The sequence below is a fragment of the Loxodonta africana genome, chromosome 2 (assembly GCF_030014295.1).
Source record: "Loxodonta africana isolate mLoxAfr1 chromosome 2, mLoxAfr1.hap2, whole genome shotgun sequence".
NCBI classification, from domain to species: domain Eukaryota; kingdom Metazoa; phylum Chordata; class Mammalia; order Proboscidea; family Elephantidae; genus Loxodonta; species Loxodonta africana.
Window position 1 is genome coordinate 7,046,993 of NC_087343.1, and position 25,547 is coordinate 7,072,539.

The 25,547-nt window shown below is 47.9% G+C and overlaps 1 protein-coding gene across 1 annotated transcript in view; it reads right to left on the reverse strand.

Annotated features, from left to right (window-relative positions):
* Positions 1 to 416: 416 nt before the first annotated feature.
* Positions 417 to 25,547, reverse strand: part of ADAMTS16 (ADAM metallopeptidase with thrombospondin type 1 motif 16) — a 286,634-nt gene continuing 261,503 nt past the window's right edge. The window contains exons 18-22 of the mRNA XM_003408138.3: positions 17,877 to 18,078; positions 17,532 to 17,726; positions 14,126 to 14,350; positions 2,257 to 2,404; positions 417 to 827 (exon numbers count right to left, since the gene is read on the reverse strand). Coding sequence (XP_003408186.2) covers positions 712 to 827; positions 2,257 to 2,404; positions 14,126 to 14,350; positions 17,532 to 17,726; positions 17,877 to 18,078 — 886 coding nt within the window. The 3' untranslated portion in view covers positions 417 to 711. The remainder of the gene's footprint in view (positions 828 to 2,256; positions 2,405 to 14,125; positions 14,351 to 17,531; positions 17,727 to 17,876; positions 18,079 to 25,547) is intronic.

A 25,547-nucleotide genomic window follows, 5' to 3' on the forward strand; every position in this document is an offset into this window, starting at 1 on the left:
TGTCAGAGGGTAGAAGCATCCAGACGGCTGTCTTGGGGCTGTAGAATCTCCTGGGGACAGAACCCTGGGCTTCCCTGTCCCCAACTGTCCCTCACCAGGCAAGTCAGGGGTGAATGGCAGTTGGAAAGGGCCTTTGAGGTGGGAGCAGAGACTGGCAGAGTAGTGACAGATATATTTTACTTATTCATCTCATGTTCTTTCCTTCTTCTTAAAAAATCACCATGCAGGCTAGGGTTATCAAGCTCAGCTCTACCTGCCTTTCCAACGTGACTAGTCTGAGATGCAGACTCTGGTGCGCATTGCTGCTCCTGCCCTGCAGAGGGGGTACCCTCTGCCTGGCTTTCCAGCGGGTTTGCCTGGTTGGGGTCCACTTTTCAACTGAACAGGAACATATACATTTGTGTGTGTGTGTTTGCATGCATGCAAATACAGGTGTATGCATCCAGACTCACAATCACACACACGCACACACATACACACGTACCTATGTATACATGCATACATGCACACATGCACACACATGTGCACACACGTGCATACACATGTTCACACACAAGCACACACACACACGCACATCACACACAGTCTGCATCAAACAGCCTAACTTCATTTCTCTTCCGGCTTATCTCTTCCTCAGATGCATTCCCATGGAGTCTGCACCGATCATTTTGTGCTGAAAACAGGGACTCTCTGGACCACGGGGCGTCCCACTTACAGGTTGGACTTGGAACAGGCCCGGCAGCACTGCTGGCCGTAGAACCGGTGGCGGCACACTCCGTGCTGGGGCACCAGGTAGCACCAGCTGAAGTAGTCTTTGCAGAAGACCTCTGAAAGGAGCATACTGGCGTTAGTCCCAGTGGCCAGCACCATCAGCGAGTACCTTTCTTTGGCTAGAAAAGCACATTTGTCATTGCTTTGAAATTGCTACAAGAGGGTAGCTCTTCAGGTCTGACTGGAACCTGTAGAACTTGCTAATTTCAGAAGACCCTTCTTGGGAGTTTCCTGGAAAATTGCCATTTTCTTCTCTTTCTGCTAAGCCCACACAGTCAACCACTCACCCACTCAAGACGAAGGATGCTCTGTTGACTGGGCTTCAATTGTCTAATTCCCGCTGCTCCTCCTCTTGGAGGAACCTTAGGCCATCACCTCTTCAAACACCAGAGACACCTGAGGGTCCATATACTGAGGGCGTCCAGGGGTATGGCTGGCTTTTTGTCTGACTTAGGGGAAAAGCCCTCTGTATTTAAACCAGCCTTCCTTAAATAGGCGAACAGCACCAGCACAGGACACCAGTCATGCTTTCTTAGTGCCAGTTGCACTCCCCAACCAACTCGTGCCTGACAGCCATGTCATTTCTGGGGAGTTATGGGAGCAAAGATGCCACCTTCAAGACTAAGGTACACCTGACTCAAGCCATAGTGTTTCTCATTGCCTCATATGCATGTGAAAGACGGACAATTAATAAGGAAGACCAAAGAATCGACACCTTTGAATTATCGTTGGATATACCATGGGCTGCCAAAGAACGAACAAATCTGTCTTGGAAGAAGTATAGCCATAATGCTCCTTAGAAGCATGGATGGGGAGGTTTTGTCTCACCTATTTTGGACATGTTATTAGGAGGAATTAGTCCCTAGAGAAGGACATCATGCTTGGTGAAGTAGAGGGTTAGTAAAAAAAAAAAAAAAGGAGACCTTCAAAGAGATGGACTGACAGTGGCTGCAACAATGGGGTCAAGCATAACAATGATTTAGAGGATGATGCAGGACTGGGCAGTGTTTCGTTCTGTTGTATGTATGGTCGCTGTGAGTTGGAACTGACTTGACAGTGCTTAACAACAACATGAGAGAGGTAAAGGAACCCTGATGGTACAACAGTTAAGCACTCGGCTGCTAACCAAAAGGTTGGCGGTTCAAACCCACCCAGCAGCTCCAAGGGAGAAAAGACCCAATGATCTGCTCCCATAAAGATTACATTCATAGCCTAGGAAACCCTACGGGGCAGCTCTACTCTATCACATGGGATCTCTGTAAGTTGGAATCGACTTGATGGCACCTGACAACAACACAACACAGGGAAGGTGAGAAACATGGAGGCGAAGGTGAAATGAGGGAAAGGTATAGCGGATGCAAGGCTAGGGCTCCAGGGCTCTCTGACCATCAGGCACCCCACCTCCTCAGGCTTATAAGGAGCTGCTCCAGAAGCTTGAGTTTCCACTTCGGAACACCAGGTTGGGGCAGGGGTCAGGGTACTCACCTTTCTTCTCTGCGATGGGGCAAAAGTGAGTGTTGCAGGCCAGGGAGGCTGCGGGCTTCTGGTGGGGGACACAGCCGCTGGCCAGCCGGCCCCCCACTCGGCACTGCACTGCCCGGGTCTGCACACCGCCCCCACAGCTGGCTGTGCACTGCAGGAGGAAACGCACAAGACCATCCATCACCTGTGGAGGCTGGAAGAGAGCTGAAGACCATCACGGGAAGAACAGTTTAACAAGGAAGGCGGTGGTGATCCAGACAAAGGTAACACCTGCTTACCCTTCCTGTACTCGTGCAGCTGCCCTGCCTGGGGCTGGGCCCCTGCCCTGCAGGGACATTCAGAAAAGTCCCTCAAATTCACTATCAGTATTCCATTGTTCATTTGAATAAACAGCCTGGACTGGCTGGGATTTGAACACCTGGAGTCTGATGTTAGAGTCTTAACTGTGGGTTTGTGAGATTGAGCTCTTTATGGCAGAGGGGAAAAAAATGTAATTAGCATACTGAATTAAAAAAAAAAGCATACAGATTGGCATATTATCTCCTCAAATTACAGGTGCGGCTGAAAAAAAAATTAGACATTCTCTCCCTAAAAGGAAAGTTACACAAAAGTTATCCTTCTGAGTTAAAAAAACAAAAACAAACATCCTCCACGTTTATGTTTCTCTTTAAAGTATCTCAGAGTAGCAGGGTGCTAATGTTAACACACTGGACCCCAGAGCAAAGCCACTTTCCTACACATGCTGGGTTCTTTCCTAAGTCTTGAAAGCAGGACGGGCCCTAGTCGTTGCTGGGGGGTGCTGGCTGGTTGGGGTAACTTCCTCATTTCCTCTCTAATCCCTCCTTGAAGGGTCCTACCCCACCCAGGTCCTTCATCGTGATTACTGGAAGGAAGCTCTTCACTGAGCTAGTCACATAAGGGACTCCCCTTCAGAGGCAGCACGCCTGGAGCAGGGGAGGCCGCATCCAGATTCCAGCCCCAGCAATGATGAGCCGTGGCCATGGACCTCTACTTCGTCCCTCGGAGCCTCAGCTTCTCCATCTGTACAATGATTGCTGTGGCTTTAGGGTTATCCTGAGGTTTGGGAACAATGGAACCACGTCTCTAATGGGTCCACTGGCACAAGGAAAGGACTTGACATGTGGCAGTAATATACTCTAGCCTGCCTGAAGCTCTGCACTTCAGAGTGCCCAAGACTAAAAACCAAATAAACAGCACGGCAGACACCCAAAGAGGGAATATTTAGAAGAAATCCTAGAATCCCTCACGTCAGAGCTTTGCAGTTCATTTCTTAGGATGTATTTTCCATTTGTTGGATAAAATCAGGGGAAATGCCTGAAACTTCCATCTTGCCTCACTTCTCTATTCCTTTCCCATATGGCATTCAGAGAGGGGAGTGATAATACCATGTATTTGGAGTGCCACTAGGTAGGACACCAGTTGGGAGGACGCTGTCCTGCTGCAGGCAGCAAGGTGGCCAGGCCCAGGGCGATCCCAAGAGGTGGGGAGGATGGAGCATGGATGAAAGAGGAGGAAGAGTGAAGACAGTCAATTGCCTAGGCCCCTGGTTAGATGGTATCTCAGTTTCTTAGTGCTGTTGTAACAGAAATACCACAAGTGGATGGCTTTAAAGAATAGAAATTTATTTTCTCACAATTCAGGAGGCTAGAAGACCAGAGTCAGTGTGTGGCTCTCGGGGGAGGTCCTTTCTTGTCTACTGAGCTTCTGGTAGCGAGCAATCCTTGGGGTTCCTAGGCTAGTAGATGCATCTGCCCCCATTGTCCTCTGACAGTGTCTCTCTTCCCTGTGTTTGCCTGCTCGTCTCTGTCTAGGCTGCTCTCAATATCACCCAAAAGTGATTAGATTTAGGACACACCTACACTGACAGGTCTCATCAGCATAACAAAGAAAACCCTATTTCCAAATGGAATTGCATCCACAGGTAGGAGGGTCTGGACTTTAACACATCTTTTGGGGGGACATGATTCAATTCATAGCAGATGGGATTCAAACAGATGACACACCTAGATTAAAAAAATAAATCAACTGATAGGCTCCTGTGTCTAAGTACTACAGCATTATAAGATTAAAGCCAGGAGCCACCGCACAGAGGGTTGCATAAAGGACACTTGGAATGAAGCATGCCTTAGGCCAGCGTTGTTGTTAGGTGCCTTCGAGTAAGTTCCGACTCACAGCAACCCTATGTGCAACAGAAGGAAACACTGCCCAGTCCTGCGCCATCCTCACAATCATTGTTATGCTTGAACCCATTGTTGCAGCCACCGTGTCAATCCATCTCCTTGAGGGTCCTCCTCTTTTTCGCTGATCCTCTACTCAATGTTCTGCTGCTATTTATAAGGTTTTTGCTGGCTAATTATTTTCAGAAGGAGACCACCAGGTCCTTCTTCCTAGACGAGTGGCAGCTATGACTTCATAGAGTGGGCCACGAGAGAGAAAACATTTTCTGACCGAGGAGCTTATGTTGCACAATTAACTCAAGGTTACCACAGTTCCCTGACGAATAGTCCCTTTCTCCTGTTGTGGGAGGCTGACCGATCCCAGGTATGGACAGAGGGTACATGTGCATGGAAGTCTAGAATGTTGTTGAGTCATGGTCAGACAGACTCAAAGTCAAGGGCATATCTGGAGAAACCAGGGTTGTTCTCTGGGCGTAACAGTCACCAGGCTACAGATCTGGCATGAAGAAAACTATGCCCCACATTGAACCCCATCACCAAGTTGTGGGTTCAGTTGTGTTCCCCAAGAATACATGTTCAAGTCCTCACCCTTGGTACCTGGGATTGTGACCTTGTCTGGGAATAGGGTCTTCGCAGATGCAGTTAGTTAATATGAGTTTATACAGAAATGGTAAGGACCCTAATCCAACATGACTAGTGTTCTTATAAAAAGAGAATCGACACAGAGAGACACAGAGGGAGGATGCAATGGAAGATAGGCAGAGACTGGAGTTTGCTGCTACAAGCCAGGGAATGCCTGGGACTACCAGAAGCTGGAAGAGACAAGAAAGGATCCTCCCCTAGAGCCTTCAGAGGGAGTAAGGTCCTACTGACACCCTGAATTCAGACTTCCAGCTTCCAGAACAGTGAGAAAATAAATTTCTGTTGTTTTAAGCCCCAGTTTGTGGAATTTCATTAGGGCAGCTCCAGAAAGATCATACACCAAGCAACTTTGTCTGGTATCCCAGGCTGGGGATTGCTGGACAAGCCAAACCCTACAGTGACATGACAAAACTAAGCCCCTTCAGACCCAAAGAATCGCTGCCTCTGGGTGCCTGGAGGCAGCTGCCCCAGCTCCCCAGGCCTGCAGGTTGAGGCATTCCCATCTCACTGAATGTGCAATTTCTGACTCAGAGCCCCAGAGATTCCTAGTAGCAAGAGCGCCATGAGAGCTGGAGAAGTCTGGGAGCGTGTCTGACGAGAGCGTCTTCCATCACCTGGCCAGGTACACACACCACAAAATAGCCGAGATCTGCTGAGGGGGGGAAATCAGGTGTAAGCCAGAGAGAGACAGAGGAAGCTGCAAGTTTGTGAAGAAATGAAGCCAAACCACAGCGACGAATATGCTCGACAGGGAAAACTACATGGAGTCTAGACTGAGAATTATGTAGCTTGTTCTCAAACAGGGCTACTGGCTCAAAAATGCCAAGAATGTGAGCAATTAACGGTGCACCTGCAGGAAGACTGGACAGGTAACATTCTGGATGCCACAGTGTGGTTAGACTAAACGCTTCCTTTGAAACACAAGGACCATGCTGTACAAAATGGGGACCACGCATGACTCCCATTGCTTCCCCAAACCTACAAGATGTGCACACGATCCCTGTCTATCAGGTGAGAGCAGCAGGTCCTGGTCTGGGGCTGGCTCCTATGGCCAAGTCAGACTGCAGGTGAACAAGCAGTCGTGGAACCTTTACGGTGACTAAATCCCCAGGGTCTCAGGGTTCTCCAGAGAAACAGAAACAGAACCAATACATATGGAGCCCTGGTGGTGCAGCGGTTAAAAGTTCAGCTGTTAACTAAAAGGTTGGCAGTTCAAATCCACCAGCTGCTCCTTGGAAACCCTATGGAGCAGTTCTGCTCTGTCCTACAGGGTCACTATGAGTTGGAATTGACTCCATGGCAGGGGGTTTGGTTTTGATATAAGCATATACATAGTCTGTTGAAGTGTCTAAGCATCTGTGTGTGTTAGAATGTGTGTGAGTATGTTTGAGTGACTTTGTGAATGTATGAGTGTGTGTGTGTATATGAGTGTGGGTGAGTGTGTGCAGCGCAATGAATCAATTTTATATGGCCTTTCTAGCCATACAATTGTAACTCCCACATAATGATTGGCTGGGGCTGTGAAAATTGAGTAAATTAGTGTCTATCAAGGGAATTGGTCAGTTCATGGTCCTGATGGGAAGGCCACGTCTTGAAATTGACAAGGAGTTTTCTTAAATAAGGGCCAATCCTACAGAGGTTCAGGGGACCTCACTACGATTGAGTAAAAGTGTCTGAAGTGGAGCATATCCTTTGGACCAAAGGACCCAGGGTCCCTGAGCTGAGAATCTCCTAGACCCAGAAGAGAGAGCTATAACACTGAAGACGGCAGAGAAACAGGAGCAGCGGTAGTGACAGAAACCAGGAGAACAGTGCGAGGCAGCTGCAGCGGGCTTGCCCACCCATGAAGTGATAGAGCACTGTAGTGCCTTTATGCAGGAGGCTTGCTGACAGAGCTAAAAGAGCTGGAGCACTTGCCCATGCAGGGCAGAGGCCTGAGTGTGCCCCTCCTAGGGGCTGCCTCTGAGAATCCTGTGCAGGGATCTTCCTATAGCAGGGCAGAGCCGGATGCTTCTGGGAAGGGGGCTTGCCAGCAGAGCTAAAAGAGTTGTAATCAGGGCTTTGAACTGGTCCAAACTGGTTCGTTCATGGCCGGCGACAAAAAACTGGAACAAACTCAAATTTTTAAAATTCAGGTGATCCAGAACCATAACTGGAACAAGAAAAATTATGGGGCAAAGCCCTGGAATGGGGAACTTGGAAGAGGCATAGTGAGCCCTTTCAGGAGTCTGATATGGATTATCGACAGGACTATGGAGAGTGACACACATTCAAAGTGGGGTGATCAGCCGCCATCATTAAACAGGGCACCATGGTTTCTGACTCTCCACAAAATCCAGTGAGCAAGAGATTTGGTTGCTATGGAACATGTACATGGCCTTTGTTTTCTAAGAGGGAGACTATTTATAGCAGGGCTTTGACCTGTAATTTTTCCCATTCTGGTTATGGTTCCAGTTCACCCAAATTTTAAAAATTCAGGTCTGTTCCAGTGTTGTTTATTTGGCCATGATTGAACTGGGAAGAATCTGTTTGAAGCCCTGGCTATAACACTTGCTTATGCAGGGAAGAGAGGCCTGAGTCTGCCCTGTGCAGGGGTTGCCTGCCTCTCTCCCTCCCCAGACAGCAGGGGACTGGGTAATGTGGTAGCAGGAGAGCCCCGCAAGCCTGGGTAGCATGGTGGGAGCTGGCAGCAGAGGCTTAGAGGGGCCCAGCAGCAGAGGTTCAGGAGACCCTGTGCAGGGTTCTTCCCACTAGCAAGGCAAGGCCCAGCAAGCCCTAGCAGTGGAGCAAAAGCCTCAGGAGCCATGCAGGCCCCCTGAGCAGTGTGTGGGTACCTGGAGGCAGCAGTGATGTGAACACAACATCTGACCTGATGCACAGCGCGCCTGCCCAGAGACGTAGAATGGGCCTGGGTAATTTGAGGAAGGGTAGCAATCCCCCTTTGGGAATCTGTTGTTGTTTATTGTTTGCTTTCTGTAAATAAAAATAATGGCTTTCACTTTGTCAACACTGGGTAAAGCGTCTCCTGTGTCTGGCTCGATCACAGATGAACGTAGCACCCATGAAATGCTTGGTGCCAGTGGGTGTACGTTCTCATTTCTAGCAGTCTAAGGCTGCCTGAAAGTCTGAGGCACAGCCCGTCTGCATGTGCATGCAGACAGATAGGCAATGCACACAGTGTACATGAGTGTATGTGAGTGTGTGTGTGAGTGACTGGGTCTTTTTTGTACAAAAGGTCAGTCTTCAATTGCCACAGTGGAAAACCAAACTGCTTGTCCGTGACATGCTCCTTGCCCCTCAGAGCTATAGATTTCCAGGACATTCTGTACACGGTCCTGGTGAAGAGCTCCTGGAATGAGCCAGGGCCTCCCTCTGACCCACACTGACTGCACACCTATTTCTGCCATGCAGAGTCAGGCAGCCCAACGGTGTTTGCACTTAAGCCGTTCCCAGACCAATTTAGCGTGTGAACCACCTGACGCTAAGTCCCAATGACCTGCATGATTTAAGTCAGCCCTAGCAGAGGCACTCCATTAAATGGCTTGATAAGCAAAATCATTTAAATCTATGGAAACCCTGTGCCCTCAGTAACAGAAAGGCCAATCTTTAAACAGTTACAAGAATAAACCTGTTGGGGGCCAAGTCCAGCCAGGCACCCAGCCATTCATCAATGCTGACAAGTTTCCATAGCTCAGAGGGCAGGGCTTGGGTGCAAGTGTCTACAGCAAGCACGGTCCTTTGAGTTATTACCCCAAATGTTACAGACATAGGACATAAAAACGAGTCACACTAGATAAAGCTCTTAAGGGAACTTAGGATAAAAATCGCTTTTTAGACAACCGTTGGAATATTTCAGATCTGTGAAAGCTATTCAAGATGTGTTTTTGGTTTCAGTCAGATGCAAAGATTGGTTTAAATTCAGTATAATAAAACTGGGGTTTGTCTTGCTAAATTTGCCTGAAGTCTCTGAAAGGAGCAGGATGGGGTGCACATGGGCCTGGGAGCCAGAGGGTGGGGAGCGGATGTCAGTCCCAGAAGCCTCTGTTTCCTCACTGACAAAAGGAAAGGAACAGAAGACAGCGGTCCCAGGGGGCCAGGCAGCATGGCTACCAGCTACACTTCTCAAGGAGCAGAGAAACCAAGCCATCTGCCAGAGAAAGAGCTCCACTTAGCTTCTTTGCTCTTGATTGCTTCTTCGTACTGGAAACGGTGTTTACTCAGAAAAATAAATAAATAAATAAAGGAGGTTACCTGGGAAAGGTGTTCCCGGGTGGTGCAAACAGGTAACACACTCGGCTGCTGACTGAAAGGCTGGAGGGTAGAGTCACCTACAGGCACCTCGAAAGAAAGGCCTGGTGATCTACTTCTGAAAATTGTCATTGAAAACGCTCTAGAGCATAGCTCTACTCTGAAACACATGGGGCTGCCATGAGTCCTAACTGACTAGACAGTAATTGGTTGTGGTTATCTGGGAGAAGCTTTTAGCTTTGATACTTTTTTCTTATGTAAAATAGGAAGTGCTTGCAAAGAATATAATTAAAATATCCCCTACTACAATAACTTCTTGTTGTTAGGTGCCTTTGAGTTGGCTCCCACCCGCAGTGACAACAGAACAAAATGACTGCCTCATGGTCTATGTACAAGTTCCTCATGAACACAGTTAAGTGCTCTGGAATTTCTGTTCTTCAAAATGTTATTATCCATAATTTGTTATGATCCACACAGTCGAATGCCTTTGCATAGTCAGTAAAACACAGGTAAACATCTTTCTGGAATTCTCTGCTTTCAGCCAAGATCCATCTGATGTCAGCAATGATATTCCTTGTTCCATGTCCTCTTCTGAATCCCACTTGAATTTCTGGCATTTCCCTGTCGATATACAGCTGCAACCATTTTTGAATTGCATTCAGCATAATTTTACTTACATGTGATATTAATGACAGTGTTTGATAATTTCTGCATTCTGTTGGATCACCTTTCCTTGGAATGGGCATGAATAGGGATCTCTTCCAGTCAGTTGCCCAGGTAGCTCTTTTCCAAATTTCTTGGCATAGACGAGTGGACACCTCCAGCGCTGCATCTGTTTGTTGAAACTTCCCAATGGGTATTCTGTCAGTTCCTGGAGACTTGTTTTTCACCCATGCCTTCAGTGCAGCTTGGATGTCTTCAGGACCAGTAACTTCAATTGAATTATTTCTATTTGAGTAACTGTTGGCGTGGAGTTCATGCATTTCCAAAATGAAAAAGCTACATCGGGTTTGAAAATAACAGGGACCCAAAGTGGAGCTGAAAAACAATTACAGGGCACCATGTAAAGTTGGCAATCGATTTCTCTTTTCTTCTCCAAAGATTCAGGGACTGTTTGAGGGGCACAAACTGTGCTCCACTGCTAACCTCAAGGTTGTGTCATAGATTGAATTGTGTCCCCCAAAATATGTGTGAACTTGGTTAGGCCGTGATTCCCAGTATTGTATGGTTGTCCCCCATTTTGTGATTGTAAATTTATGTTAAGCAGGATTAGGGTGGGATTGTAACACCCTAATCCAGGTCACAGCCCTGAGCCAATGTAAAGGAGTTTCCTTGGGGTGTGGCCTGCACCACCTTTTATTTCTCAAGAGATAAAAAGGAAAGGGAAGTGAGCAGAGAGGGAGACCTCATACCACCAAGAAAGCAGTGCCTGGAGCAGAGTACATCCTTTGGACCTGGGGTTCCTGTGAGGAGAAGCTCCTACCTAGTCCAGGGGAAGATTGATGAGAAGGCCGACAGAGGGAGAAAGCCTTCCCGTGGAGCTGATGCCCTGAATTTGGACTGTCAGCCTACTTTACCGTGAAGAAATAAATTTCTCTTTGTTAAAGCCACCCACTTATGGTATTTCTGTTATAGCAGCACTGGATAACTAAGATAGTTGGCAGTCTGAATCCATCCATTGGTACCACAAAAGAAAAGCCTGGCAATATGCTTCTGTGCATGTTACAGCTAAGAAAACCCTGTGGGGCAGGGCTCTACTCTGTAACACATGGGGTTGCCATGACTTGGAATTGACTCGACAGCAACAGGTTTGTTTTTTTTTTCTTTTTTTGGTGTTTCCTTCTGTAGAGCTTATAGATTAGCACAAAATTTGTGTTAGCAGGGGGACAGTGGTGGCCTGGCTGGAATGTGGTATGGGTTTTTATAAACAGGTTATTGACGTGGTTGTTGTTAGTCTGCTCCAGCTCATGGTGACCTTATGTACAAGAGAACAAAATGCTGCCGGGTCCGGCACCGTCTTCCTGATGGTTGGTATGCTAGAGTCCATTGCTGTGGCTATTATGTCAACCCATCTCACTGAGGGTTTTCCCTTGTTTTCGCTGACCCTCTACTTTACTAAACATGATGTCCTTTCTTAGTGATCTTTCATGACAGGCAACTCTTAAATCCTTAATTAAAAACTCACCCAAACTATGGAGCCAGGGACATGGCTACCTGACCTGGAAGCGAACTGCGGACAAGCTTGCTAGCTAGTCAGCCTGCATTCCCTCCATTTCTCTGCAGGCCCTTATCCCTCATCTGATCAGATAAACATATACTTGGGGAATATCCTCGATTACCTTAAACACACTTATCCTCTCGCCTGCTGCAAACTAGCAACAAGAACTGTGGAACCGGGTGCATTTGTTTCAAACTGAATTTGGGGTAAGTGGGCAGGAAGCATGGGGCTGGTGAGCCAGGGCTGCCTTTTGTCTTTTAAAAATGCTGCACTATTAATGGGTCCCTCAACAGGACAAGGTATACCCACAGACAACGGGAACAACCTTAAGGCAAGCGTCTGCTCTGATAGACTGTGCACCAGGCGAGGGAAGTTCTCCAGATAGAGATTATGAATAGCCCTTCGTCTCACTCACTGAACTGGCTTTTCCTTTAAAACTCACACAGCCAGCAAGCGTTCCTTGAATAGCTGGTATGGATTAGGTGCCATGGTGGGCACTGGGGACCCCTTCCACACACATGTAAATATACGTGCATATAAACATGTATACATGTGTATATACATAGGGGATGTGTGTGTGTAAAACACTCAGCATAGCCTGCCGCAAAGCAGTGCCTAGATACAGTTCTGATTGTTATTGTAAGGCAGGGAACTCAACCCTGAGGACAGCAGCCCTGACTGGCTCCAGGTATGCGGTGTGAGCACAGGAAGGTGTGGACGGAGGGTGAGTCATGACCGTCGTGCCCCCATCCAAGCAGGAAGCATTTGTGGGCAGCGGCGCAAGGCAGACATGCAATGACGGCTGGGCCCCACACATCCAAGAGCGTCATCCCCGCAGTATCAGGGGCCGCCAGACCCGCTGGGAGGTGTTTCAGAGAACAGACCCAAAAAGGTTCATTGAGAGTGATGAAGGACAAGCACTGGCTCAAGTGCTCCTTGGGGTGGGCTGCGAGGATCAAGGAAGGCCAGGGCTTGCTGGGGAATGGAGGGACTTTCCTTGTGATCTGCATGTCACAGTGGACCTCTGCTTTGTGTCTGAAAAATTCAGTGTCTCACCTTCGATGTGTGGGAGCAAACATTCCCTAATGTGGCTATGGAACCTGCCAGGGACCGGGGGTCCATATACTGCAAGGAAACAGGAAGGGCAGGACCTGTCTTCTCATTTTCCTCTTAAAAACCCTCAGTCCGCCCCCCGGTGACAGCGGGCTCTGGCCTGATCTTTGTTCCATTGCCCTAACCTCAGAGTGTGATGCCCTCTTGCTGCCCGGAAACTGTCAGGCAGGCCAGAGTGGGATGGCTGGCCAGGCCTGGCTGCTGGCCCCACTGAGGTCGATGGACCACCAGAGGAAGAACACATGCTGAGCACTCGCTGAAATCATATGGCCCCTGTGGGACCATCGGCAGGCCAGCTTCTACCTCTCACTAGCTCCAGGTGGGCAGCTCTCTGAGCCTCAGTTTCCTCATCTGTGCAATGGGATGATGATGTCACCTCTTCGCACCTGCCTAGGCCCCGCCTGGGACTGGAGTGCTCCTGAACCTTGTTCTCCTGCCCCAAGCACCCCCTGTACCCAGCTGCAGCAACCTATGGGAGGAATAAACACACCGTAACCCCACAGTGCAACCGGCACATAGCAGCTCCCAGTTGGTGTCGGCTGTCATCACTGCTTTAATTCCTGGTGTCCCCAGCGTGGGCACAAGGCTGGGATTCTGTAAATGCACTCCAGACAGCAGGAGTGCGAGGGCCCTCTGCGGGGCAGCAGTGGAGGGACAAAGGAGGGGTCTCCATCACAAATCCAACCCCTCTTCTTCCTTGCATTCCCTTCCACCTTATCTCTTTGGGAAGAAGGAGAGGGTCAGAGAGGGAATGTCTGCCCCAGAGTGAAAACTGCTATGCAAGGCAGAAACAGGCTCTCTCTGGCCGACCGAGGAGAACATGAGAACATGTATCTCCACCCACACAGGTACATGGGTTCAGGGCAAGGGCTCTGCCCTACAAGGCTGCCTAGACTGGAGAGCAGAAACCTCAGCAGGAGGAACAAGAGAACATGACCTGGGGACATGGAAGAATCCAGAAGCAAAGGGCCGGAAGAACAGAGCCACAGATGGGGAGGTGGGGTGAGTGGGCACCAGCAAGGGTCCAGAGCCCACAGCAGCCCCAGGGTGCAAGCATGGTGGGCTAGGATAGCAACAGCAGAGTTCTTTCTCTTAGGGTCAAAGGAGATGTGGGAGGGGGAGAAAGGCGGTTTGTGGTTAGCGGGTATGCACTTAGAATCACTGATTTGTTCTGGTCTCGTATTTCTTCCCCACTCACTCTTGTATCTAGGGAATTCTGCCCCAATTTTACCAAGCAGGTTACATGTTCCTACTTTGAATCGGGTGACACTTTAGAATGAGACCATGTGGCCTCGAGGATTCATGTCAACGCCATCTCCGGGAACACAGGCACCAAACACACTATCAAGAAGGGTCCACTGAGTCAACACTGGGGATGCAGCCCTCCAGACGCCTCCCGGGAGACAGCACCAGTGTCTGCCCCACCACCCGCCAAGAGTTTAGCTCCCCCTACCTGAGACCAGGGTGAGGTCACCCAGGTGGCCCGCAGGGGGCCTGCAGACAGGTGCAGGGGGTGTTTGGGGCAGGAAGACAGGGTGCAGGTGCGCTCCAGCCCCAGGTCAGGCTTAGGCAGGTGCAAGCACTTCTTGGAGGCCAGCTCTCGGTACTTCCCGGAAAGAAACTTTTCAGCACATCTGAGGACTCTTGTCTGTATTCCTCTGTCACATGTGACTGAGCACTAAAAAATAAAACAAAGACGGGGCTGAAAAATATTTCTTCTGTAATGGTCATCTCTTTTGCAACATCTGCAGGCTTAAATGGTCCACAGTTACCATCCGCTTGAGCATTTTTGTAAGGGTAGACAGTAGACATTCTATAAAATGTATTGCGCCTTTGAGTTTTATGAATGCATTGTAGTGCCCATGTGTAACACAGTAGAACTGCTCCATGGGGTCTTCCTGGCTATAATCTACCGGTGCAGATCGCCTAGCACTCCTTCCATGGTACCGCTGGGTGGGTTCAAACCACCAACCTTTTGGTTAGTAGCTGAGAGCAAACCATCTGAGCCACCCGGGGTCCTAGCAAAAACTAGGACCGTGGAATACCATGGATTGTAGCAATTCTGGGATACTGGATGCTTAGCACATCCTACATAAAGCAGCATATTTTTTCTTGGTTGTATGTTTTGATATCTAAATTACACTAAGTACTCGATCTCTTCCAGATAAAAAAGTGACCTAAATAAACAGCAAAGGAAATTCCAATTTATTGAGTTCATACTATATGTCAGACTTGTACTAAGAAATTCATGTTTTATCTTGTCTCTTCTAGTCGCCATCTATTCCAACTCATGGCAACCCCCATGTGTGTCAGAGTAGAACTGTGCTCCACAGGGTTTTCAGTGGCTGACTTTTTGGTCTTGTCTAATGTTTATAAAAACCCAGTCAGGCCTTTCTCCCTCCCCATCCATCAAAATAAATAAATAAAAGATCTTGAGGTCCTAGTGGCATACCATTAATGGGCATAAGGTGGGCAGGGCAGTCAGAAACCCTGAAGGGGGTAATTCCACCACTGTCATTGCATGGAAGAATGTGGATATGGGGCTGTGGTCTATCAGAATGCACAGACCATGGTCACTAGCACCCACCTGCAAGTGTGACATGGCCCCTAGGGTAGGGGCAGGGAGAGGAAACTCAGACATACAGGTTCTTCCTAGAAAGCCAAGTGCTGGCCATGAAGACCAGGAACACCCACAGAGAGCAAATCCATGCTTCCCCCAGGCCTCTGTGAGCCTGAGCTGTCCCTGCTGCCAGAAACCCTGGCATAAGCAGAGGCTCTGTGGAAGCTGGCAGGCCAGATGAAGGCTGGGGCCACTTCCTGTGCAGCACATGACAGGGGAGTGCTGAGAGGCCTCTGGGGAGGGGGCTCCTGCGGAGGGGGCTCCTGAGTGGGGCCTGGGGTGTGCCCAGCATTGCTGACTTGTCCTAGGGCCCAGTGGGTGGTGCTGAGCAGTGCTGAAGGGCCACTGGGCTGAAGTGCCTGGAGGTTATGTGAGTGGAGGAGGCCACAGGTTGTGTGCCTGCCTGGTTCTGGACTCACACACCACCCTTAGGCTTACAGGTGTGCTTTCCGTGTGCCCTGATGCCAGGACGGAGGCCGAATTGGAAGAGTCCTCTGCCGGTGGTTGAGGGCCACACCTGAGAGAGCAGCTTTTTTGGTCTGTGTATGTGTGAGTACACGTGTTTGTGCACCTGTGTGTGCAGCTGATGTGCGTGTGAGTGTGTGTGTGTGGGCATGTGCATGCGTGTCCCCTCGAGTCCCTGGGTGGTAATAACCGTTAACACAGTTGCCTGCTAACTGAAAGGTAGGAGGTTCAAACCCACCCAGTGGCAACTCAGAAGAAAGGCCTGCAATCTACTTCCAAAAAATCAGCCACTGAAAACCCCATGGAGCACAGCTCTACCCTGACACACAGGGGGTCACCAGGAGTTGGGGTCGATGTGACAGCAGTTGGTTTCTGGTATCATGCTCTACCAGTGATGAGGGGCTGGCCTGCTGCCCCCGAGGCTGCCCCGGTGTGGGAGGCTGCGCTGGGCCCAGGGCAGCGGTCTGCATGCACCCCATGCAGGGCCTGGCCCACCTTGGGTTAAATCCCATCACAAAGCCTTTCACACTGCAGACATTTCCAAGTGTGATCCCCCCAGAGCGGCTCCAGGCAGCCCCAGAGGCTGCATCAGCGAGTCTCAGCAAACCCAGCAGAGGAGGTTTAAAACTGCTCATCCGCTCCTGTCTCTGGAAGTGGGTCCTCCTTTCCAGAGTAGCTCGCCTTCTTCCGGCTCTGACCAGAGAGGGCATCCTGAGAAACAGCTACAGCTGCTCGGGAGGTAGGTGAGTCCCTACAGCCCACCATGAGCTTGGAGGAGTGCGCCCTGTTCTTACTCTGAGAGCCCCCAACCCAGGCACCTCTGCTCAACACTGAGTGATGCTGGCGTTGGGGCCTCAGGACCAGGGGCTCCACAGACACGACTCAAAAGCCCAGGAGACAGGAGGAGTGCCCTGGGGGTGGGTTCAGGCCTGGAAGGGTGGCCCGAAATGAGGGGAGCAGAAACTTGGACAGCACAGAGACCCAGGGCAAAGAGAGGGAACCAGATAAATGATGAAAGCAAGAGGCAGCCCGGAGAAGACGCAGGTCTAACCCATTTTATCTGGACCAGGTGCACCTACCTCAGATCAGGAGCACCTGCCTCAGACCGGGAGCACCTGCCTCAGACTGGGAGCATCTGCCTCAGACCGGGAGCGCCTACCTGAGATCAGGAGCACCTACCTCAGACCGGGAGCACCTACCTCAGACCGGGAGCACCTACCTCAGACCGGGAGCACCTGCCTCAGACCGGGAGCATCTGCCTCAGACCGGGAGTACCTACCTCAGACCGGGAGTGCCTACCTCAGACCAGGAGCACCTACCTCTGACCAGGAGTGCCTACCTCAGACCAGGAGCACCTACCTCTGACCAGGAGCACCTACCTCAGACCAGGAGCATCTGCCTCAGATCAGGAGCATCTACCTCAGACTGGGAGCATCTGCCTCAGACTGGGAGTACCTACCTCAGACCGGGAGCACCTACCTCAAACCAGGAGCACCTACCCCAGACCAGGAGTATCTGCCTCAGGCCAGGAACATCTGCCTCAGACCAGGAGTGCTTACCTGGGACCAGGCGGCACTTACCTGTTACAAGAAGCGTCTACCTCAGACCAGGAGCACTTACCCAGGACCACTTACCCAGGACCAGGTGCATCTACCTGGGACCAGGCATACCCACCTGGGAATAGGCACATCTACCTGGGAGCAGGTGTACCTGCCTGGGAACAAGCACATCTACCTGGGACTGGTTGCCCCTACCTGAGACTGGCCGCACCTACCTCAGACCAGGCAGACACCAGCCACTGCAGCTTCTTATGCTTGTAGCAGCGTTTCAGCAGGCATGCCTCGTGAGTCCTGGGCTTAGGCTCCAAGGAGCAGATGGCGTCGGGCAGCAGCTGCGCCCTGGCGGATGGGTTGGTGCTCTTACAGGCCACGGACCTCTTTTTCCACCCCTTCCCGCAGGTTCGGGAACACTGTGCAGGCAGAGGGAGGAGTCAGCTCCACAAATTAGCCTGTGTTCCAGTCGCTAAGACGACAGCTCCTATAGGACCCTGGGGATAATCTCGCTTTGCATCCCACAGGAAGGAACCCAGCACCTCCCTCACTTCACGTGCCCATGTTACCTCTGCCCAGGGCCCGGCGCTCCAGGCAGGTGGGCAGCTCTGGGTGTTGCAGGGCTGTCTGCTGGTGGGCATGGGCTGAGGACACAGGCTGGCCGAGACTGGCTCCACTCTGTAGTGGGTCTGCTGTGTGCACTGGACAGGCCGGCTCTGAGCTCCACTGCCGCAGGTCCGGCTGCAGGCACTCCAGTTCCCGATGGACCAGCTGGAGGGACAAGAGACCCGAGGAGTGGGGCCATGGCCACGTCCACACAACAGAGGCCAGCAGTGCCCCATCCATTGCCCACAAGCCTGTAGTTACTGTTAGTTGCAAGTTTCCCAGAGGTCTAATTCTGCTCTGCAAATCTGCTGCAAAAGACTTCTTTAAGACCACAGCCTTCAGTATGGATTGCACCTCAACATAAAGAAAACAAAAATCCTCACAACTGGACCAATGAACAATATCATGACAAATGGAGAAAAAATTGAAGTCGTCAAGGATTTCACTTTACTTGGATCCACAATCAACACCCATGGAAGCAGCAGTCAAGAAATCAAAAGACGCTTTGCATTAGGTAAATCTGCTGCAAAGGACCTCTTTAAAGTGTTGAAGAGCAAAGACGTCACCCTCAAGACTAAGGTGTGCCATTGTCTCTTTCCACAGATGTAGTCAATTTGATTTCTGTGTGTTCCATCTGGCGAGGTCCATGTGTATAGTCGCTGTTTATGTTGGTGAAAGAAGGTATTTGCAATGAAGAAGTCGTTGGCCTTGCAAAATTCTATCATTCAATCTCCGGCAATGTTTCTATCACCAAGGCCATATTTTCCAACTCCTGATCCTTCTTCTTTGTTTCCAACTTTTGCATTCCAATCGCCAGTAATTATCAATGCATCTTGATTGCATATTTGATCAATTTCAGACTGCAGCAGCTGATAAAAATCTTCTATTTCTTCATCTTTGGCCCTAGTGGTTGGTGTGTAAATTTGAATAATAGTCGTATTAACTGGTCTTCCTTGTAGGTGTATGGATTTTATCCTATCACTGACAGCATTGTACTTCAGAATACATCTTGAAACATTCTTTTTGATGATGAATGCCACACCATTCCTCTTTGAGTTGTCATTCTCAACATAGTAGACTATATGATTGTCAGATTCAAAATGGCCAATACCAGTCCATTTCAGCTCACTAATGCCTAGGATATTGATGTTTATGTGTTCCATTTCATTTTTAATGATTTCCAATTTTCCAAGATTCATATTTCGTACATTCCAGTTTCTGATTATTAATGGATGTCTGCAGCTGTTTCTTCTTATTTTGAGTCATGCCACATCAGCAAATAGAGGTCCTGAAAGCTTGACTCCATCCACATCATTAAGGTCAACTCTACTTTGAGGAGGCAGCTCTTCCCCAGCCATCTTTTGAGTGCCTTCCAACCTGGGGGGGGGCTCATCTTCCAGCACTATATCAATGTTCTGCTGCTATTCATAAGGTTTTCACTGGCTAATGCATCACAGCAACACGCAAGCCCCCGTACGACAAACTGACAGATACGTGGGGGTCACTTACTTTAGACAAGCACAGTTCTGCTCTACAGTACTCTCCCTGGTCCCTGTCTCTTCTCACTTCCTTGTCTGAGGTCTGTCATTCTTCTCCCCTACCCTGCCTTTTGGGCTCACGTGGTGTGGGGAATTACCCACCTCCGCACAGTGTGTCTGCTCTCTAACTTTTATCTTAATGGAAAATTCCAAACACGCAAAAAATAAAGAGCCCTTGTGTCCCCATCCATCATCTTTGACAATTATCAGCTTAGGCGTACCCTCCACCCTAGTAAAATTTTGCAGCAAATTCCAAATGTGTAAATAGTTTACATGCATCTCTAAAAAATAAGGATTCTTTTTTTTTTTTTAAACACAACCAACAATGCCAATATGACACCTAAAAAATTAACTAAAATTCCATTAAACATTCACTCAACCACAATACCATTATGGCACCTAAAAAATTAACTAAAATTCCATTAAACATTCACTCAACCACAATACCATTATGGCACCTAAAAAATTAACTAAAATTCCATTAAACATTCACTCAACGTTCCAATTCCCAATTGTCTCATCAATGTTACAAGTCAATCTGATCAGCTTGTTTGAATCAGAATCCAAATGAAGTCCACACTTTGCCACTAGCTGATGTCTTTCGTCTCTTTGACTCCACAGGCTCTTCTTTTATCTTGTTTATTTTTCTATTCAGTTTATTTGTTGCAGAAAAAGGATTGTCCATCTTACTGAGTCTCCCTTGGCGATTTTTGGAGGGTTTTGTGAATGACATCCTCTTGGTGTTACTTAACATGTTCCTCTTTCCTCTATAATTCCTGTAATTTGCCACTTGGAGCTAGAGGCTTGATCACATGCAGATTCAATTATTATTATTATTTGTATGACTACATCATAAGTGATTACATGTTCTTCCAATAGAAGGCTTATGCTGTCTGGTTATATTTCTTCCAATTCAGTGGCAGCGGTTGATGCTCAATCATGTTTTCTCTCTAAATAACTTGTTTTCCTTTTCTGGTTATGAGAGTACTCCAATTCACAGGTGATGGGAGGTATGATGGCGTCAGGGCTGGGCTCAGCCCCATGGCACCACTGTCTGGTCTTGACAAGCCTAGGTGTGTTTACAAAGCAGTAGTTGGTTTTCAGAAGTCCTTACTCAGGAGGGAGGGCCTATGGGAGGTACCTAAGGGTGGAAGAATCCAGGGGGTCAAAGTGGGCCCTGGAACAAGTCCCTCCTCAACTGTTGTGGCTGTGATCCCCTCCAGGGTCAGCCATTTGGACTCTAAGAGGGTTGATTTTGTACCTTCTGTCTATACTTGTCCAGCCCCCTGTGGGCTAAGGAGGAAGGAGATGGGGGCATTTAGCAAAATCTGAAATTCTGTGTAAGACTTTGGAGCCCAGGGGCACGGCCTTGGTAGTTGTGAAAAGTAGCACTGAAGGAAAAGGAAGCCATGCTCCTCTTTCTTCAGGCAGTAGGGCACGACTGTTCTATGATGAGGAGCTCAGAGGGTCGGAAGCCCAATGTTTTCCTGATGCCAAGTCTCTACCCCATCAGCTTGGGTCCTGATGGCGCCATCCAGAGACAGCAGTGTCCAGAGGAGCCCTAGTGAGTCCTGCCCCAGCTAAGTCTCAGCTGGGGCTCAGAGCAGGGCACCAGAGTATATATGCTTTGTATTCTACTCCACAGTGTTTTCGAGTCTGAGTCAATAGAACAATAATTTTCTCCTGAATCTCCTGGCTAAACTGAAGATCTGTGAAGATGCTCCAAGCCTATCCTCTGGTTTTGTTTTGTCCCATCTTCTTCCTCCACACCATACCCCAGCACACACGTTCATATGGAGGGCCACAGCACTAGCTCAGAGCTCCTGAGGAGCCTCTCAGAAACATGTAAAATAACACTAGGTGAGAATTTTTAGAGGTCTGAGATTGTGAACTCAGGTTACATATAGAGAAATACAGGGAAGGAGATAAAAATTACCCATAACCCTTCCTTCCAGAGAAAACCAGCTGCTCTTTTCAGAGATAACCATCCTAATTATCTCTTCACATTTCCTTCTAGTAGTTTCTCGGAATGTGTGTATATGTGTGTGTGAATTTTTTTTTCTTTAATATGGTTGAGGGCAGGCAGTACATGCAACTTTTTGCTCAGCATTTTTAAGACTCAATGTCTAAGCTAAGCACTTTTCTTACTGCAAAGCCTTTGTTAACATTTTTTCCATGTCTTTAACATTTTACAACAAGGATCAAAAGATATGTCTCAGTTGCCTAGTTTTGCAGTAACAGAAATGCCACAAGTGGGTGGCTTCAAAGAACAGAAATTTATTTTCTCAGAGTTCTGGAGGCTAAAAGTCCAATCCAGGGTCCCGGTTGTGTTAATTCCTCCCTTGTTGGTAGCTGCAGGCATTCCTTGGAGATTGTCGCATGGCATCTGTCTTCCTCAGTGTGTACACGTATTTCTGTGTCTAATATACACTTTTTATAACTCAGAAGTGATTAGATTTACCGCCCAGTATGACCTAGTTAAATATAACAAAGAAAACCCAATTTCCAAACAGGATTATATCCATAGGTATAGGGGTTAAGATTACAACACATATTTTGAGGGGGATACAATTTAACCAATAATAGTATAATATCTAAATACAAAAATAAAGACAAAATGAATTGAGGAAGCAACTACTTTCACTACTGAAATCGTAAGGGATTACACCCTTTGGTTGTAGAGAGTAGGAAACCATCCAAGGCTTAACAATATTCTCAAGGACCCTGTGGTCTAGGTGTTCCTAACCTAGGGCCCAGAGTCCCCAAGCTCCAGCAGATCCTTGGCATTCTGGAAGGAATTGTCCTAGTTCTATATGTGATGTGTACACTCCAATTTCTGGGCAAAATGATGAGTAGCTTTCCTCGAATTCTCGAGGGTGTCCATGACCCAACTAATTTTAGAGCCGTCTTTTAGATTCCTCTGAAGGTTCTGGGATTAGGCTAGGTGGTAGAACGGGGAGAGGGACATGGACAGTGCTGCCTGGATGTGATGCAGTGCAGTTCCACCCTGAGACCATAGGCAGCTCCACCATATTGCTTGGCATCTTTTTGAAGCACCATAATATACTAACTGACTTCTATTTGTAGAAACTTGAATTATTTCATGGTAATTTTTTTTTTCCTGAACAGATCTCATTACGGTTCTCAGAAAATTATAAAAAAGGCTGTAATGAAAAATTTTATAAGCATAAAGAGAAATCATTTCAGGCTTGTAGGAATGATCCTGTATCAGCCATGGACATGCCTGGATTTTCCAGTATCAACAGGGCTAGTGTTTTTGTAAGGAACCCTGGTGGTACAGTGGTTAAGTGCTCGGCTACTAAACCAAAGGTTGGTGGTTGAAATCCACCCAGAGGCCCCACAGGAGCAAGATGTGGTAGTCTGCTCCCGTAAGGATTATAGCCTAGGAAACCCTATGGGGCAGTTCTACTCTGTCATATGGGGTTGCTATGAATTGGAATCGACTCGACGGCATCTAACAACAGCAGTGTTTTTGTATTACCGGTTAAACTGTCTATAGCACACGACCTCATTAGGAAGGATCGGTTCTAGGCCTCTGTGGTGGATGCGATGAGCCTACATTTGGAGCCTATCCATAGCTCCTTAGCTACCTCTGTGTTATTTTATGATGTTTTTATGTTCCTTCCCCCTTCTTACATGCACTGTCTCCATCCTGCAGCCTTATAAACTATAATTGATGTGTCCACACTGGGGCTGCAAAAGGCATCTTGGCTAATATCAGGCATTTCACACCCCCTTGTTAAATCCTCCTGTCTCCACCATCTTGAGTTGTTCCAACTGTGTGCATCCACCCCCTGCCCTTCTCTCTTAACTGCCCATCATTAAGAAATCCCCTGAACGAAGATCACTCACACCACATGTGGGAATGCCAAGTGTCTGTTCTGTTTCACAAGCAGAGCTCTGGGGAAAAAGTCTTGATTCTAGCTCATTAAGGAGTCAGGATCCACACAAGCTTCTGTTCTGTGGTCTGAGGCTCCCAATGATCACAGTGAGGTGTGCTCAGTAGCGAGCTGGCAGCCATGCTTGCTCCAGCTTTATTTTGGTTTTACTAGGTCCACTAATCTGGATAATGTAAGTGACTGGTAATAAGCCATATCAGTCAGGCTTCCAAAGCAAGTGTAGGAGAGGACTCAGCCCCCAGTGCCAGGGCTCTCCATCATCAAGGGCTCCCTCACAGGCACACCCTCAAGGCTCTCTGTGCTGCCAGGAGAAGTGTTGGGAATTATGGCTTTCACACAACAGTTTAGGTAGGATGCCCTGGCATCATTTCTTCAATATTTAATATCCCTAATTACCAACAGAGCCTGGTGGTGCAGTGGTTAAGCATTTGGCTGCTAACCAAAAGGTTGGCAGTTTGAATCCACCAGCTGCTCCTTGGAAACCTTATGGAACAGTTCTATTCTGACCTATAGGGTCACTATACATTGGAATCGATGGCAACAGGTTTTTGAATTATCAACAGTCATTAGTTGTTACTCAAATATGACTCCCCCTTCCCATATTTTTAAAAAATGGAAATAACATTTTGATTCTGCTTGTGTAATGTTTCCCAACAAGAGTAATTCACCTGAGCAAAAAACCTGGTCAAGAAGTTACCACAGAAACAACTCCTTGTGCCATGACAACAATTCAGATACACGGCCAATCTGGACCTGAACTCTGCTGGGCTAATGAGAGCCACAGGAGGGTTGCTCCTTAACTTGGCATCAGCCAGTCTCTCAGAGAGCAAATTTCGGCAATTCCATCTTATAATTCAGTCTTATTTTCTTTCTTCTATTTATTCCCTTTGAAGTTTCAAGATCACAAGCTCTGCCATTCTATTTTCAGGAATAACCTTTGACCTCCTAGGAACTAATCTTTTATGGCTCAATAAACACGTGGAATGATGACTGGGTGGAAACCATGTCACAACAAAATCTACAAGAAGGCCGTGATCAATATTAGTATCCATGGTTGGATTTAGTTCAACAGGGTTGAGGGCTAGGTGTCATGAAGGATATGATAAAATATAGCTTTAATTACAAAGTGGAGGTGCTTTTTCAACATTAAAATCAGGCTTCAGTACTCAAGGCTTTCACATGTTTATGTATCTGTCACACCATTCTCTCAAGGACTTGCTTTGCTCCAGGCTTTGCTTTCTCGGTGGTGTGAGGTCCCTCTCTTCCCTTCTCTCTTTTATATCTCAAGATACAACCTAATCCCGTAGATTGAGACCTCCTCATTAACATAACTGTCTCCAATCCTGCCTCATTAATATCATACAAAACCAAACCAAAGCCTTGTCTTCAAAGTTAGGATTTATAACACATACAATGATCACAACAGATCACAAAATGGAGGACAACCACACAATACTGGGAATCACGGCCTGGCCAAGTTGACACACATTTTTGGGAGACACAATTCGGTCTATAATATGACCTTATGTACAACAGAACAAAACACTGCCCTGTCTTAGGCCACTCTCACAATCGTTGCTATGTTTGAAGCCGTTGTTGAAGCCATTGTGTTAACCCATCTCACTGAGAGTCTTTCTCTTTCTCGATGACCCTCTAAATTACAAAACATGATGGCCTTCTCCAGAGACTGATCCCTCCTGATAACATGTTCAAAGTACAAGAGATGAAGTCTCGCCATCCTTGCCTCTAAGGAGCATTCTGGCCTCACTTCTTCCAAGACAGATTTGTTCATTCTTCTGGCAGTCCATGGTATATTCAATATTCTTCGCCAACAATGTAATTCAAAGGCATCAATTCCTCTTTGATCTTATTTTTTGTCCAGTTTTCACACGAATATGAGGCAATTGAAAACACCATGGCTTGGATCAGGCACACCTTAGTCCTCAAGGTGACTTCTTTGCTTTTGAACACTTTCTTCTGGCAATCCGTGGTAAATTCAACATGCTTTGCCAATGCCTCAGTTGTTGTTCTTCAGTGCCGTTGAGTCGGCTCTGACTCATAGCAACCCTATGTACAACAGGATGAAACACTGCCCGGTCCTGCACCATCCTCACAGTTGTTTTTATGCTTGAGCCCGTTGTTGCAGCCACTGTGTCAATTCATCTTGTTGAGGGTC